The sequence below is a fragment of the Oncorhynchus clarkii genome, chromosome 2, assembly GCF_045791955.1.
Source record: "Oncorhynchus clarkii lewisi isolate Uvic-CL-2024 chromosome 2, UVic_Ocla_1.0, whole genome shotgun sequence".
Lineage (NCBI taxonomy): Eukaryota > Metazoa > Chordata > Actinopteri > Salmoniformes > Salmonidae > Oncorhynchus > Oncorhynchus clarkii.
Window position 1 is genome coordinate 70,884,365 of NC_092148.1, and position 18,604 is coordinate 70,902,968.

Sequence of the window (18,604 nt, forward strand, 5' to 3'; positions counted from 1 at the left end):
TTGCCACAAGAAAAGGGCAACCAGTGAAGAACAAACACCATTGTAAATACAACCCATATTTATGCTTATTTATTTTCCCTTGTGTACTTTAAACATTTGTACATTGTTACAACACTGTATATATACACACATGACATTTGTAATGTCTTAATTGTTTTGAAAAATGTTTACTGTTCATTTTTATGGTTTATTTCACTTTTGTATATTATCTACCTCACTTGCTTTGGTAATGTTAACACATTTCCCATGCCAATAAAGCCCATTGAATTGACCGAGAGAGAGAGAGACTGCAGCCAACCTGTTTGTTTTAAATTACAAAGTGTACACACTGGCCCTCTCCATCTTTCTCTCACCCACCTACTCTCTAATGTACTCTGTGTGTGGTGTTTTGTCCCAGCAGATCTCAGTGGAAGGTTTCAGGTACATAGCAGCGGGCTGCCCTCTGCTCCAGCAGATAGTCTTCAATGACATGCCTACTCTGTCAGACAGCTGTGTGCTGGTACGTATGGAGCTACCAGACAACTCATTTAGGTTCTGGACAAAATGATTGGGAGTAAGACCATATTTTTAACCTCCATTGGCTACCTGTCATTAATGAGTGAATGGACCTCTGCCTGTCACTTAGTCTGGTTTCTTCCAATAGGAGCTGGCCTCTAAGTGTCACTCTCTGTCTGCCATCTCCCTATGGGACACGCCCCATCTCTCAGACTCCGCCTTCAAAGCCATCGCTGAGGTGGCCAACCTCTCCAAGTTCAGTGTTGATGGTGAGTGTGTGTGCCTGAGTTGTGTCATGTTCCATGTCTATCTATTAGTGTTCTTTATTTGTCTTGGCAACAATCATTGTGGTGAGTCTTGTTCCCAGGGTGACGTCTACAGGAGCTCTGATTGGGTAACTGAGTGAGGCGCTAGGCCTCATTTCATGTGATTGGTCTGTGACTTCAAACCATGATGCAGCAGCCAGCAGGTCATGTAGTTGGTCAACCCTGAAACTTTGCTATCCTCTAACTCTTGGCCTTATACAGTGCTGTATCTGGCACAAGTCACTGTTAAGTGATTAGCCAATCATTATAGCTCTTCAGCCAAAGGAGAAGGTCAGTTTGTTTCTGAGGATGTGATTAGTCATGTAAGACAAATGGTTCAGGGGCAGTATCAACACACACACTTTCTTTGTTATGGTGCGTGTTATTACAGTTGTCCCTGTGTTTTTGTAGGTAACAGTCGTATGTCAGACATCAGTTGGAGGGCTCTGTGTCGTAGCTCTCCAGGCCTTACGAGACTCCATGCTGCTGACTGCCCTAGAATGACTGACTCCAGCCTAAAGTCTATGGGCGCCCTCAAAAACCTGGTCTACCTCAACATCTCACACTGCAGCAGGTGTGTGTATGTACGCGTGTTCTGTCTCTCTACGTTAGATGATATCGGGCTGTGCTACCTGACTGCTTGTGTGTGTGCGCTCGTGTGTGTTCGTAGGGTGAGTGACATGGGGCTGCGGTACCTGACTGAGGGGCCTTCTGCCTCTAAACTGAGGGAGCTGAATCTGAGCAACTGCAGCCGCATCAACGACTTAGCTATCATGAGGGTGGCTCAAAAGTAAGGTCATATAAAAACTTGCGCGCACACACACGCATATATTACACACAAGTACTGTACACACTGACAGACTGGCGTGGTGTGTGTGTACAGGTGCAGTAAGCTGAACCACCTGAGTGTGTCTTACTGTGATAACCTGTCTAATTCTGGTCTGGAGTGGCTCAGTAGCTGTTCCTCTCTCCTCTCTCTGGACATCAGTGGCTGCAACATCATGGACCAGGTAATGCTCCCATACGTTGCCGTGTCGTATTACAGTTAGCTATCTAAAACACTCCAACACAACTTGTGTTTTCAGGGGTTGATTGCTCTAGGTGGGAACCCTGGCCTGAAGAAGCTGGTTGCCTCTGAGTGTGTCTGGATCACTGACATTGGCATAGAGGTACTGTTTACTTTGTGTTCTGCAGTCTGCACAGTACCTTTTGACTGTCTGTGACACCTCATTGAAAGAGTGTTAAAGGAATTCACTTCTTAAAGTAACCCTCCTCCTCTTCTCTCTCCTGTTCTCCCTGTGAAAGCAGAAGTTCTGCAGGCAGGCGAGAGGTCTGGAGTATATTGACGTGTCTCACTGTGTAGCTCTATCTGACCAGGCCATCAAGGCTCTGTCCTTCTACTGCAGGACTATAGTCACGTTACGCATGCCTGGCTGCCCAAAGGTATTCACACACACACAAACAAACAATATTACCAAAATATCTTGCCTATTGTCTATGCACTTCCCCTATCAGATGACAGACCTGGCGGTACAGTACCTGACAGTAGGGCGTCACTTCCTGAGAGAGCTGGATGTGAGTGGCTGTGTTCTGCTGACTGATCGCACACCACGCTTCTTACAGACAGGCTGCCCACAGCTCAACACCATCAACATGGTCTACTGCAGGGGAATATCCAAGTAAGACACGCATACACACACTTCAACTGAAATGAAATGTCTAGAAACTAAAGATGTAACACTGGGAGCACAGTAGCAATGTGTGTGTGTGTGTGTGTGTGTGTGTGTGTAGGCAGGCGGCTCTGAGGCTCCAGCCCTGTGTTGAGAAGTGGGAGCACAGTAACGATGACGCCCCCTACTGGTTCGGCTATGACAGTCTTGGCCAGCTGCTGCAGCCAATCGGACGACCCGACAAGATCCAGGACACCTGGGAAGAAGAGGAGCCAGCACCAAGAAACAACAAAAAGAGGAATTTGATAAAGGCCTGTGGAGAGGACTACGAATACACAGCATGAATACACACACAGTCCATGCAGATAAACAAACGCACAACGACTTAGTTTATACAGTACACACACACCGCCTCACAATCTAAGGTAAATCAAATCCCTAACACATACACTGCACCTTACATTAACTCTAGCTCAGATATCAAGCAACGGGAAGGAATGGCCAAAGATGAATAACCAGAAAACAATATTTTGTATCTGAGAATCAATGCAGTATATACATTTATGCAGTATATACACATTTATGCAGTATATACAGTATATACATTAATGCAAAGCTTCTGCATCATACTGTTTCAAAGCTTTCTTCTATGCATTGCAACACAAGACAGATGATTGAATTTCATAATTACATCATACAGAAAACAATTTTAGCTTGGAAATAATCATTAAAAAATAAATGTCCTCAATATGATTAGATTTATTTGTCATTGTCAACACTTTTCCCAGTTTTTTTTATTTGCAGTAAATTGATCCCCCCAAACCTATTTTGTACATTTTGCAGTTTCTAGCCTGTGGTAAGAAAGTCTTAAAGAGTTCTTCTTGCTTTGACTGTTGCACACACACTAACCACAGCAGTCTCTGAACTTCTCAAAAGTCCAGTTAGACTTCAAGCTCAACTGACTGAATATGTGAGACCTGAATGTTGTTCAGTGTTTCAATCTAAGAGCTCTGCTGATGACCACAAAGACAATGACTGAACTAGCCTGGCTGCCAGCATGCCACTATATTTCTGCTTGAGCCCTCTCGTAAAGCAGAAACATGACTGAGTTACCTCTACTAACCATGATCATGTGCTACAACTGTATATAGACATATAATATAGCCTGCAGTTTCCGTTATCACATATGTAGCATAGCCTTTACTTTCAGGCATGTTATTCACTTCTAAAACAATAGATTGAGAACAGAAATCAATTGTAGACCGTTTGCTTGGGTAAGAAATTGGCACCCTTGATAAAGATGAGCAATAATAACTGAAGGGAAAGGGGGATACCTAGTCAGTTGTACAACTGAATGCCTTCAACTGAAATGTCTTCCGCATTTAACCCCTCTGAATCAGAGGTACGGGAGGGCTGCCTTAAATCGACATCCATGTCTTCCGCATTTAACCCAACCCCTCTGAATCAGAGGTACGGGAGGGCTGCCTTAAATCGACATCCATGTCTTCCGCATTTAACCCAACCCCTCTGAATCAGAGGTACGGGAGGGCTGCCTTAAATCGACATCCATGTCTTCCGCATTTAACCCAACCCCTCTGAATCAGAGGTACGGGAGGGCTGCCTTAAATCAACATCCATGTCTTCCGCATTTAACCCCTCTGAATCAGAGGTACGGGAGGGCTGCCTTAAATCGACATCCATGTCTTCGGCGCCAGGGGAACAATGGGTTAACTGCCTTGATCAGGGTCAAAACAACAGATTTTTCCTTGTCATAAAATAAATCAAATACTGAGTGATATTGTATGTAATATTTTGGGGGGAAATGTATGTTATACTAATACAATCTCAGAGAAAGATATTTTGTTTAACAAGTAATAGGTTTCCTCTGAAAGTTTTCCTCAAAAGGGTAGGTGTCAAAATTATTGACACCTCTTATGAATAAAGTAGTCAAAAGTTTAGTATTTGGTCCCATATCCCTAGCACGCAATGACTACATCAAGCTTGTGACTCTACAATCTTGTTGGATGCATTTGCTGTTAGTTTTGGTTGTGTTTCAGATTATTTTGTGCCCAGAAGAAATTAATGGTAAATAATGTGTCATTTTGGAGTCACTTTTATTATAAGTAAGAATAATGTTTCTAAACACTTCTACATTAAATGTGGATGTTACCATGATTACAGATAATCCTGAATGAATCATGAATATTTATGACTATTTGGATTTGTATCTATTATGGATCCAGCAGCTACTCTTCCCGGGGTCCAGCAAAATTAAGGCAGTTTATACCATTTTTAAAACATTACAATAGATTCACAGATTTCACAACACACTGTGTGCCCTCAGGCCCCTACTCCACCACTACCACATATCTACAGTACTAAATCCATGTGTATGTATATCGTGTGTGTGTGTGTGCGCCAATGTTTGTGTTCATCTGTTTTTTAAATATAATTTTACTGGTGGCATTAGTTACTTGATGTGGAATTGAGTTCCATGAATTCATGGCTCTATTTAGCACTGTGTGCCTCCCATAGTCTGTTCTGGATTTGAGGACTGTGAAGATACCTCTTGTGGCATGTCTTATGGGGTATACATGTCAATAAATAAAAGTAGCGATGAAGTCCATCTCTCCTCCACTTCAACCAGGAGAGATTGACATGCATATTATTAATATTAGCTCTCTCTATACATTCAAGGGTCAGCCGTGCTGCTCTGTTCTGATCCAACTGCAATTTTCCTAAGTCCTTTTTTGTGGCACCTGACCACACGACTGAACGGTAGTCAAGGTGCGACAAAACTAGGGCCTGTAGGACCTGCCTTGTTGATAGTGTTGTTAAGGCAGAGCATCGCTTTATTATAGACTTCTCCCCATCTTAGCTACTACTGCATCAATATGTTTTGACTGTCACGATCGTCGTCATGGTAGAAAAGACCGGACCAAGGTGCAGCATTTATTTATAAATGTCGCCAACAAAACAAAGAATAAGGACACGACCGTGATGCTTACTTCGACTATACAGGCCACTAACAAAGACAACTACCCACAACTAAGGTGGAAAAACAGGCTGCCTAAGTATGATTCCCAATCAGAGACAACGATAGACAGCTGTCCCTGATTGAGAACCATACCCGGCCAAAACATAGAAACAGAAAACATAGAAATAAAGAAACTAGAATGCCCACCCTAGTCACACCCTGGCGTAACCAATAGAGAATAAAAGCCGCTCTATGGCCAGGGCGTGACATTGGCCATGACGGTTTACAATCTAGGGTTACTTCAAGCAGTTTAGTCATCTCATCTTGCTCAATTTTCACATTATCTATTGCAAGATTTAGTTGAGGTTAAGGGTTTAGTGAGTGTTTTGTTCCAAATACAATGCTTTTAGATTTAGAAATATTTAGGGCTAACTTATTCCTTGCCACCCACTCGGAAACGTAACTGCAGCTCTTTGTTGAGAGTTGCAGTCATTTCCGTCGCTGTAGTAGCTGACGTGTATAGTGTTGAGTCATTCGCATACATAGAAACTCTGGCTTTACTCAAAGTTAGTGGCATGTCGTTAGTAAAGATTGAAAAATTGTGGGCAGAGCTGAAAAAGCATGTGCAAGCGAGGAGGCCTACAAACCTGACTCAGTTACACCAGCTCTGTCAGGAGGAATGGGCCAAAATTCACCCAACTTATTGTGGGAAGCTTGTGGAAGCCTACCTGAAATATTTGACCCAAGTAAAAAATTTAAAGGCAATGCTACCAAATACACTCAATTAGTATGTAAACTTCTGACCCACTGGGAATGTAATAAAATATTAAATAAATAATTCTCTATTATTATTCTGACATTTCACATTCTTAAAATAAGTGGTGATCGTAACTGACCTAAAACAGGACATTTTTACTCTGATTAAATGTCAGGAATTACAAAAAACTGAGTATAAATGTATTTGGCTAAAACAAGTTATGTTAACTTATGAATTCAACTGTACACTATATATACACACAAAAGTATGTTGACACCCCTTCAAATTTGTGGATTCGGCTATTTCAGCCACACCCGTTGCTGACAGGTGTATAAAATCTAGCACACCGCCATGCAATCTCCATAGACAAACATTGGCAGTAGAATGGCCTTCCTGAAGAGCTATGTGACTTACAACGTGGAACCGTCATTGGATACCACCTGTCCAACAAGTCAGTTCATCAAATGTCTGCCCTGCTAGAGCTGTCCCAGTCAACTGTAAGTGCTGTTATTGTGAAGTGGAAATATCTAGGAGCAACAACAGCTCAGACGCGAAGTGGTAGGCCACACAAGCTCACAGAACGGGACTGTTGAGTGCTGAAGTATGTAAAAATCGTCTGTCCTTGTTTGCAACACTCACTACCGAGTGCCAAACTGCCTCTGGAAGCAACGTCAACACAATAACTTTTTGTCAGGAGCTTCATGAAATGGGTTTCCATGGCCGAGCAACCGCATACAAGCCTAAGATCACCATGGTTTGTTGAGATCAGTATGCAAAAACTGGGCTGGCCTGCACAGAGCTCTGACCTCAACCCCATTGAAAAATGTTGGGATGAATTGGAACGCCGACTGCGAGCCAGGCCTAATCGCCCAACATCAGTGCCCGACCTCACTAATGCTCTTGTGGCTGAATGGAACAAGTCCCCCAGCAATGTTCCAACACCTAGTGGAAAACCTTTCCAGAAGAGTGGCTGTTATAGCAGCAAAGGGGGGGGAACAGCTCCATATTAATGCCCATGATTTTGGAATGAGATGTCCATATACTTTTTACCATGTAGTGTATGTTGCCCACGGATAGGCTAGGAGTTTCTAACTTTGAATTTATTGGTATCTAATCTTTTCACATCTATAAGAGCCTTGGGATATAGGTAAGGGGTTAAAGCTGGCAATGCATGTCATCACAGAAAGCTACATGAGGCCAGAACCATTTGACTTTGGGTGGGGCCATCATTATTTCTTATGCTCAGCTGTCTCCTCCTTATACTTGCATTCAGAGGGAGAAGGGGCTCCGGCATTATAACAAGACGACGTGGCTGTAGTTTTAGTCACATTATAATCTTATTCATATTTATCTTGACAGTACAGCTTTAATCCCATTCATATTTATTTTGACTGCGTGCAACACAGTTTCCACTCTCTGTCTTCAACCTTCAGGTATCACACTCCATCTTCTTGACACGCATATTGCCCTCTCCTTGAGTGGTGATGTAAAGGTCTGACACAGACAGACATACAGACACACACACACACAGAGTAGGACATGTGATATCTATCTGATCACTGGTTTTATAAGAGGGAGGGGAAGTGCTTGGTTACGGGTCATCAGATCAATGATGTAATTATGAGCATCAGCTGACAGTCTGATCCTAGTACAGTTAGTACAACTAAGAGCTATTCTCTGATTGGCCTACTTTGATTCATGATGCGTGGCTCTAAACTCATGATTGAACATAGCAAACCAAAACACGCACCACTTTTAATGAGAGTTGTCAGCTCAACTGTCACGTTGCTGTTGACTTTCTTGGACATGATAAACAGTTCCTTGTTTTGGTCATCGTAGAGCATCTGAAAGTTGTCTTGTTTGACGCCCTGATCTGCGCTGGTACCGTGAATAGTGATGAAGGCCCGGTTCGCCTCGGGGAAAGCGTGCGGGTCTATACGTCGTATGGAGATGTTACATTGGCGCTGAACCCGCACTTTGCTAAAGGGGTTAACAACTAGAGTCCACTGCTTCGAGTGCTTATTCACCTCTTTCGTGGTTGAAGCGCAGGGAGAGGTCGAGAACACCTTCTGAATCAGCAAGGAAGAGTTATGGTTATTTGGACATGCTGCCAGGGACCACCAACGTAAAAGTCTGAGACCGACACATTGGTTCGCAGAACAACATGGTCACCGACCATAAACAATCCTGAACATAAACATCGCACGAGGGGTGCTTACTGTTGAGTAGAAATAAGAAACAATTTGATGCGCTCCACGTCCTACTGAAAGACAATACTATTTTGGTCAAGGACAGGTTCCAACCATAGAATGTAAAAGGTTCCAACTCCTTAATTAGGTAATCTTCTAGCCCTGGTGTGTAATCATTAGTCCAAACAGTTGCACGTTTCTTTTGGACACATTAATGTAAGTCCCTCCCAGTTTCGTTCAGTATGCTTCCGTTTATATAACGTTTTGAAACAGAATTGGCTAATGACTACGCCCTTGTTCTATCAAAAACATCTAGTGAATGGGCCAGGAGGCTCACTAAAATATCTCTGGGTGTTTGGAAATGTAGTCCCAGATAATTGAAGGATGGCGTGAACATTGCCATCCAGAGGCTCATTTACCTGTTCGTTACTGCAGACTCATTACCCTAAGACTTTCACTTTTCAGTTTGTGTAAATGTTAACTTAGTTCCAAATTAAGACGAACAAAGAAGACCTGATATATTATCCCACTGCTGCCACCAATGTTGTGATTGAGAGGGAATCGCGGGATTTGGGACTATGGTTATAGGGTGCAGCCAGACCTCTTGGTAGAGACTGTTTGGCTTCTCACACAGGAGACACATTTGGATAGTGTGATAGTGTTTAGAGAAGTATATATAGTAGCAGGGGCGACCCGTCATTCAGGGCAGCTGGGGCTCTGAACTCCACATTTATAGCTTGCCTGTTTTTCATGTTATTTTGGCATTAATACATATCAGTTTGCAAACAATGTAAAAAATATATATAAATTATTGAGCCACATACAAAGTTGGTCTCTTGTTTTCTTGAATAAGGCAGCTCCAAAATGGAGGCGTTTCAGCATAGCTCAGTGCTTTCAATGGTGGTGGGGCAAGCCAGCAGAAAATATGGAGCATTGCGTCGTGATTGGCTCAGTGTTCTGTCACTCATGGGGATACAACATCACCACCAAGTCTAAGGGTAAAGCAAAAGAATTCTAGCCCTTTGGGTGCTGCCAAAGAGTTACATTAGAAGTGCCCATCCAAGAAGGCTCAAGGTCATTGACCACAAATAAAATGAAGTCAAATCACAGTATATCTACAGTACCTTTGATTGGACTGAAAATCTTAGCTAGCAGTCATCATCATGAATAATGGTGACAATCTACTGGCAAATCCTTTTTTAATCCTTGTCATAATGAAGAGAAATTACAGATAAAACGTATTAATGCTCATCGTCCATTACACAACAAGTTGGAAATCGCAAATTCAACAATGAATGGTTTGGGAGGAATCAGTGGCTAACTGCAAGCATTGCAAAGCAACCATTAGTCTGCTATTCAGTGGAGTGGCTGTGTGGTCCCATGTATAAGATTAAGGGTCTCATTTCCAAGTTTAAAATGATAAACATTCAACATTGGCCATGCTGCCAATGGAGCATGATTTGTGCTGCACTCAAAACTGTTAATTCGGAACTGCAAAATCTGACTTTAGTGAGTTCAAGACAACTGGGAACTCGGGGAAAAACGAGGTATGACTGGGAAAATACGTTTTGAACTTTCCTCCAACTCGGAATTGTAAAATCGGGAACTCTGCCTCTTTCTAGAGCTAGGACCTGAAGATCACAGAAGTTATGATTCAACCTTTTTTTGGTGCTTTCAAGTTCCCAGTCTTGAAAGCACCATTGTCTCAGGCCGGCTCATAGCCTGTGGCAAAAATGAGGGGACGTGAACAACAGGTATAGGCCAATCAAAAAGCTTCTTTATTGTAAACCAAAACTATTAACTTTAAACAAAGAAAAGGGAATGAGGTGTGAAAGTATCATAATGTAAGGTGTATGTAAAGTGCAGGGATGCATGAATCTGTGTGTGTGAATGACTGCGTGAAAACTATGCAAAACTACAAAGGAACAAACAAAACAGGATCATACCTGGAGGAGCAGAGAGAGAGAGACAATGGTGATTAGTGAAACAGTTTAAATACTTTGAGCCCAGGTGACTCCAATCACTAACGACCCTCTGCCTGCAGGAGGAACCGCCCCTGCACTGCAGAGGAGGAACCGCCCCTGCACTGCAGAGGAGGAGCCGTGACACCATAAATCCAGAGAATGACAGACTTTGATGACAAAGTATGATGACAGAATTCACAGACAGTGCCACCTTCCTGTTCAAGTGAGCACAGCACAACAAGGTCCAAAAATGTCCAAAAATGTGAGTCCAACAATGTCTTGTATGCTGCTCCATAAATGATGTAATATGCCAGGGAGATATGCATACTGTAGCTAAGAAAGTAATACTAAGTGTATGTTGTGTAGTAAGCTGTTAGTAGCCCATGTGCCTCACCATAATAATTTGGTCTATTTTCACCTCTTAATTTCGCCTGCTGTTCTGACTTGGTGGTGCACATGTAGCCTGTAACCTGTTTTTGAGAGATGTAATCATCGAATATTGTAAGAGATTTCTTTGTCTGCTTATATGACCCCTTTATTTATCCTATGGTTCTGACTTGGTGTACAGGGAGAACACTGTAAGAATGGCCCATGTTCTGAATTCTGTCACTGTACATTTCAAAAGTGCTAAACTAATAGTTATATTGACTACGTCCGTCCTAGCTCGCTCATTAATGTCTTAATTGAAATTACAGATTGCCTCTTATCCGCTTGTCGTCCCCTTATGCCATAGTTTGCACATTTCAATTGTCAGTAGAAACCACATTTGTTTAAGCAAGTCAGCCATATCAGCTATGTTTTTTTTAAAGGCAGTAAATGAAGCTGAATGAACTGTTTCGCTGCCAGACAAGGCTCTGCTAATATCCAGGTGTAGCAGTGGTAAGGTGTTGGGACTGCTGTTGAGACTCTGCTGTTGGGACAGCTTTATATAGGCCCAAACAGTTTGTGTGCACCGTTTGTCACCGTTATAGTGCAATTCATGATTTGTTTAGTGTTGTGTAGTGTAGCTTTGCTGGCATGCATCCCACATTTTCTTTTTTTGCCCCACCAAGATTTACCCGCTAAAATTCGCACTGTATACAGTGGGGCAAAAAAGTATTTAGTCAGCCACCAATTGTGCAAGTTCTCCCACTTAAAAAGATGAGAGAGGCCTGTAATTTTCATCATAGGTACACTTCAACTATGACAGACAAAATTAGGATAAAAAAATCCAGAAAATCACATTGTAGGATTTTTAATGAATTTATTTGCAAATTATGGTGGAAAATAAGTATTTGGTCAATAACAAAAGTTTATCTCAATACTTTGTTATATACCCTTTGTTGGCAATGACAGAGGTCAAATGTTTTCTGTAAGTCTTCACAAGGTTTTCACACACTGTTGCTGGTATTTTGGCCCATTCCTCCATGCAGATCTCCTCTAGAGCAGCCACCAACTTGCACAATTGGTGGCTGACTAAATACTTTTTTGCCCCACTGTAGTAGGTATTTGAATCAGAAGATTAATAGGTATACTTCATTTCCTGGGCTTAGTTCAAACATGTTTGTATAGAAAGTCAAGAGACTGAACACATCAAAAAAGGAAATTAAGTTAAGTTTTTTTGACCGCATTACATTTTCTCCCGTAAAAATGACTGAGAATAAAAAAAAACATTACAACAATCATCAATCATTCCAGTACAACGAAAAAGTCTTTCTGCATCTTTTCATTACAATAATATATGCCATTTAGCAGTGACTTTTATCCAAAGCGAGTTACAGCAATGCATGCATACATTTGATGTGGTCCTGGGAATCTAACCCGCAACCCTGGCAGTGCAAGCGCCATTCTTTAACAGCTGAGCCATACAGGACCACCCTCTGAGTATTTTTATTTCTCGTCACAGGCGAAAGACTTCTACGAAACCGCTTTCCAACAATACTTTCACACAGTTACCTTACATACCATAGATAATAAGGTATCTTATCATATATTACTTCAGGAAATCTACATCTTTTCCACAGATTCAAATTGTTCCATTTTAATCCATAAAAAAGTGGTGTTTCGTTTCAGAACACTATGTGGCAGTATTGTACCAACAAAGCAGGCTTTTCCAAGACCCACTGATAAAAATAATTCAATCCCTTCTGTGCAATTTTCACAAGTATGTGGTACATTTTCACAACGCTTAGTACAAATGTCAAAACAGATACTTAAAAAAGCCGTTGTTTCAAAACTCTAAGCACATTTTAAATTCCCTAAGTACAACACACAAAATCATTTAGTCAACTTAATCAATGTTGAATCTAGTAATACATGTTACATATTGCAATACATGTTCATATAAAGTAATTGCTTTTCATAATGCAATGCTCACATTACTTTTGATATGATTGCCTTCTCATTTTATGAAATACATTTTACTATTACTCAATCCGACTGCTCTTATTGATTGATAATCACTTAACCGATTGGTAAACCGATAGATTTTACACTGGTTTGTCTACAACAGATTTTGAGAACTACATAATGGAAATGTATGTTTGTGATATATACTGTAATGATATGATATACTGTAATGTACTATTATGATGATAACTATTATGATTTTACTTCACTGTAGGTAAAAAAAAAAAAATGATATTGACAAGTTCAGAGATGTGCTGTATGTAATAAATTCCCCTATACAGTACATGTATCCAAAATCGCTGGCCTCTTTTTGTGGAGGGGGGTTCACACTGCTTTACTAAAATTGCATTGGCCAATACAGTACTGTAATTCAGTAATATATGCCATTTACGTAGCAGACGGTTTTATCTAAAGTGACTACAATACAGTGAAATACAATATATGATTACGATACAGGAGGAAGGTGTATGATCACCATCCCCATGAGTGTCCACCCTCCTCCATGCCGTGGATGAGGCATGCATTGACATCAATCCAGACCTACGCTATCGTCATCAAGGCAAAGGGTGGCTTTTGAAAAATCTAAAATCTCCAATATATTTTGATTTGTTTAACACTTTTCTGGTTACTACATGATTCCATATGTGTTATTTCATAGTTTTGATGTCTTCACTATTATTCTACAATGTAGAAAATTGTAAAATAAAGAAAAACCCCGGAATGAGTAGGAGTTCTAAAACTTTTGACCGGTAGTGCTTATATTCACCAAGCCAAAAGGTTTTTTCCCGTGTGGATTAACAATGACGATATTTACAGGGATGTCAATGAGAACCTTTGGCCAAACGTTCAAGACATCCTTGATGCAAACTAGTCTATGTTAAATGTCATGTTTATTTAATTAATTGAATTTGTTTAATTTGATTACAGTACACCTAAACTCAGCAAAAAAAAGAAACGTCCTCTCACAGTCACCTGTGTTTATTTTCAGCAAACTTAACATGTGTAAATATTTGTATGAACATAAGATTCAACAACTGACACGTAAACTGAACAAGTTCCACAGACATGTGACTTAGAGAAATTGAATAATGTGTCCCTGAACAAAGGGGGGGGGGTCAAAATCAAAAGTAACAGTCCGTCGTCGTATCTGGTGTGGCCACCAGCTGTATGAAGTACTGCAGTGCATCTCTTCCTTATGGACTGCACCATACTTGCCAGTTCTTGCTGTGAGATGTTACCCCACTCTTACACCAAGGCACCTGCAAGTTCCTGGACATTTCTGGGGGGAATGGCCCTAGGCCTCACCCTCCAATCCAACAGGTCCCAGACGTGCTCAATGGGACTGAGATCCGGGCTCTTCGCTGGCCATGGTAGAACACTGATATTCCTGTCTTGCAGGAAATCACGCACAGAATGAGCTGTATAGCTGGTGGCATTGTCATGCTGGAGGGCATGTCAGGATGAGTCTGCAGGAAGGGTACCACCTGAGGGAGGAAGATGTCTTCCCTCTAACGCAGAGCGTAGAGATTGCCTGCAATGACAACAAGCTCAGTCCGATGATTCTGTGACACACCGCCCCAGACCATGACGGACCCTCCACCTCCAAATCGATCCCGCTCCAGAGTACAGGCCTCGGTGTAACGCTTATTCCGTCAACGATAAACGCGAATCCGACCATCACCCCTGGTGAGACAAAACCGTGACTCGTCAGTGAAGAGCACTTTTTGCCAGTCCTGTCTGGTCCAGCGACGGTGGGTTTGTGCCCATAGGCGACGATGTTGCCGGTGATGTTTGGTGAGGACCTGCCTTACAACAGGCCTACAAGCCCTCAGTCCAGCCTCTCTGAGCACTGATGGAGGGATTGTGTATTCCTGGTGTAACTCGGAAAGTTGTTGTTGCCATTTTGTACCTGTCCCGCAGGTGTGATGTTCGGATGTACCGATACTGTGCAGGTGTTGTTACACGTGGTCTGCCACTGCGAAGACGATCAGCTGTCCGTCCTGTCTCCCTGTAGCGCCGTCTTAGGCGTCTCACAGTACGGACATTGCAATTTATTGCCCTGGCCACATCTGCAGTCCTCATGCCTCCTTGCAGCATGCCCAAGGCACGTTCACGCAGATGAACAATACCCTGGGCATCTTTCTTTTGGTGTTTTTCAGAGTCAGTAGAAAGGCCTCTTTAGTGTCCTAAGTTTTCATAACTGTGACCTTAATTACCTACCGTCTGTAAGCTGTTAGTATCTTAACGACCGTTCCACAGGTGCATGTTCATTCATTTTATTATGGTTCATTGAACAAGCATGGGAAACAGTGTTTAAAGCCTTTACAATGAAGATCTGTGAAGTTATTTGGATTTTTACGAATTATGTTTTAAAAGACAGGGTCCTGAAAAATAGTTTCTTTTTTTGCTGAGTTCATGTTGTAATTGTATCTGAACAATATATTTCTTTTTTGCATCAATGATTTTGAAAGTTGATCACACTTTTGATCACACATTGGATAGAAATGATGGAAATTCGATTTTTTGTCAATTGTGATGGGTAGTGCAAATGTATTACCTTCTGCTAAAACAGTGTAACGTACTGTAATTTACAGTACTGTAGCATATTACATTCAAAGGGCAATTTTGGACCATGTACCTTGCATATTTTTCTATTTAATTAACTGGTTGTTAAAACAACTAAATTGAGAAGATATCATTATGTTGTATTTTGGTGATTAAATCAATGTTATCATGATATTTCACTGTAAACTTATATTTTGGCTCAATGGTTGTGTGGTGAAAGATGTCTCCAAACAAAATGAATGCACAATAAAAGGTTTTGAATAAAATACTTGCTGTGTTATATGTATTAGCAGTTTGGAGTTTTGTTCAAAAATTTTAGAAAATGTACCACATTCTTGAGAAAATAGCACCAAAGCGATTGGGGGAAAAAACTGTGTCAAGAAATCAAGAAGATGTAGGGGTTGACCCACTATAATATTTAAAAGAGTAAATAAGATACAATATATTCAAACTGCTTGTTAAATAACAACCACTATAAACACCCAAAATATGAAACAGCAGTACAATCTGAATGTCTGCATTTGCACATTAATAAACAGTGCTCCTCCCAAAAAAATACATGTTTCCTGTTTATGTCGCGGATCCATTGAAAAATTGCTGAGGCCTTATAGGGTTTCCCAGCCCCGCTGTTTGACAATTGCAACAGCTGAGTACGCCAAACGAAGAGCCAGCTGTTTAGCTCACTTTGCATAGCCTCTCGGCCTGATCATCATTCTGACAGTCTTGAAAGATTGTCTGTCATTTGTTGGGTAGTACTCTGTAGATATATTATGCCACGTCCCCCAGTAGATCCCGTTCCTCACCCCTTTGTACTTTCCCACATAATATCTCCCGTTGAGATTGGCAGCCATGCAGGCATCAAACCACCAGCCTGAGTCGTAGTAAGCCCCACAGTTCCCTGAAGGGTAGCGGTCATAGTCCCTGTCAGGAGTCGTAAAGAACCTGTTGTTGTGGTTGTAACTCTTGCTGAATTGAAATGCATCTCCCGCCGTGCCCGAGTACCCACCCACAGACAGGCGGTACCGCAGCCGTTCGCCAGCCACACGGAAGAGCCTGTACTCTGCGTACTCCCTCACTCTGTTAAAGTCTTCCAGCTCCACCCGGAGGACCATCTCCCTGTGTCGGGTCAGGAGATGGATGTGGTCATTGCCCAGCCAGAACTCCCCAGCCCTCATGTTACCGAAGCCCGTCCGGTATTCAGCCCATGTCCTGTTGAAGTTCACACTGCCATCCTGACGGAGCTGAATGATGGTCCACCCTCCATCATGAGACTCCATGTCACAGAACACTGCGATGGTTACATTCTTAGGGTCAGGGGTCACTTGGTAGACCCCACTGTTCCTTTCCCCCTTGGCCATGTGGTCAGAGCAGTCTCTGGGTGCCATGGTAACTGTTGAGTGGAAGGATAATGGAATGAGAAAATAAGCTTAGAGTAATCCGTCATCCTTTCTGAAAAAAGGTGCTTTGGTGCGTAACACAAACACAAATGTTCTTACTGTAGGCCTTTCTTACTATAGGCCTTGCTGTAGGCCTTTCTTACTATAGGCCTTGCTGTAGGCCTACGTTAGGTCATTTCCTGCAGTCAATGACCGAACGTGCCCTATTTGGCCTCATGCGTGGAATGTTTTTTTTTTTTTTAAACAGACAAAGATGCTATGTCAAACAGTTTTGTTATATTTCAGTCTTCTGTGATGTATATAAAGTGTAATATTAGGATGCACACTCAAAATGTAATACATTTCAACTCTATATCTGACATGGTACAGGTGTCTTGTTTTTTTAAGCCCATAACCATGTGTGTGAGGTGTATACCTTTGTTTTATGTTTTCACTGGTCTTTGAAGGGTCAACCAGGAGTAGAAAGAACAAAATGGTAAACAAGGAAAACACCAATCATATTTAACAGCCCTTGGTATTCAAAAGGTATTGAATACCTTTGCAATGAGTGTCAATAGAACTTTATAATTTATCTTAACCACTGAGGATAGCAATAGGGTTTTCGTGGACAGTATTCTGAATTTTTAATCGCCATATTTGTATAGCTTGATTATATAAAGTTTACCATTTTTTTTATTTTACTATTAATAAGTCAGCACATTTGCTATCTACTACAGCCTACCTGGTAACAAATGGTACATAATATGTTTTGATATGGCTTGATTCAGTGAACCCTTAAGAAAGATTGACTTTCAGTTTATTTGTATTTTTACAGGAACAGTGCACATGAACTAACGTTAAGTTCAAACTACACTGTATGTATTCATCAACTGCAATGTAATTATCATAATCCATTTAAATAGCAGGTCAAGTCAAATTGATTTATCTTACCTCCTGGTGAAATCTGTGCAGGGTTTTGAGGCTGGTTCCCTGTTCTGTCAGTCTTGCTGCCTACCTGGTCCTTCTCTGTGAGCAGGACCTTTGGGTGCCCTCCTTGTAAAACCTTTGGCCCACTTGTGTCCTTTGTGTCATTCAGACTAGCAGATACCCGGCTGGTCTTCACACTAAGTTCTCTCACACTGGGGTTGGAAGACTCAAGTATGGGGCTGGGGGTAGAGGACTCAGGGTTGGTGGTAGTTGGACTATGGTTAGAGTTGGCCAATGGGATGGGTTTAGTAGTGGAAGTTTTGGGGCTAGGGTTTATGCTAATCTGTTGGCTTGAGCTGGTCTTACGTTTTAGACTGGCAATAGTAGTGGTAATTGTGCCAGGGCTAGTGGTTGTTTTCCGGCTAGTGTTAAAGATGTTTTTTGAGCTAGAGCTGAGGGTAGTTTGTTGGTTAGGTCTTGTAGTTCTTGAGCCAGGGATTGCGGTCATTTGTGGGCTGGGGTCAGTCGTGGTCCTTTGGCTTGAGGTACTAGATGTCTTGGGGCTAGGTGTGGGAGAAGTGGTCCTTTGACCTTGGCTGGTGGTTTTGGACCAGGGCTTTGGAGCAGTTCTGGGCTTCAGGACAGGTTTAAGTTTTGGTCCCGGTTTATGTCTTGGACCTGGAATAGGGCTTGGGCCTGGCTTGAGCTTTTGGTCTGGTTTGGGTTTTGGGCCAGGTTTGGGCTTAATGCTTGTTGAGCTGGGTTCAGGATGTTGTGCAGAATTTGTCTCTGGACTGATGCTGGTACTGGGGGTCCTTGAGCTGAGGCTAGTGAAGCTGGTCATTGAGCTGGGGCTAGGGGTGGTTTTGGTTTGGTTTAGTGTGATGATGCTTGAGCTGAAAGAGCCTGTCCAGATCCTTGAACTGGTGATCTTTGAGCTAGAGCTAGTGGTGCTACTGCTGAGGTTGGCCCCAGGGCCGGAACTAGTGGT

General features: G+C 42.0%; 1 protein-coding gene across 1 annotated transcript in view; it reads left to right on the forward strand.

Annotated features, from left to right (window-relative positions):
* LOC139373140 (F-box and leucine-rich repeat protein 13) overlaps positions 1-2,976 on the forward strand; it is a 30,273-nt gene extending 27,297 nt beyond the window's left edge. The window contains exons 13-20 of the mRNA XM_071113280.1: positions 401-499; positions 644-764; positions 1,212-1,374; positions 1,471-1,590; positions 1,684-1,810; positions 1,886-1,969; positions 2,109-2,479; positions 2,592-2,976. Of these exons, the coding sequence (XP_070969381.1) occupies positions 401-499; positions 644-764; positions 1,212-1,374; positions 1,471-1,590; positions 1,684-1,810; positions 1,886-1,969; positions 2,109-2,479; positions 2,592-2,814 (1,308 nt within the window). The 3' untranslated portion in view covers positions 2,815-2,976. The remainder of the gene's footprint in view (positions 1-400; positions 500-643; positions 765-1,211; positions 1,375-1,470; positions 1,591-1,683; positions 1,811-1,885; positions 1,970-2,108; positions 2,480-2,591) is intronic.
* Positions 2,977-18,604: the final 15,628 nt, after the last annotated feature.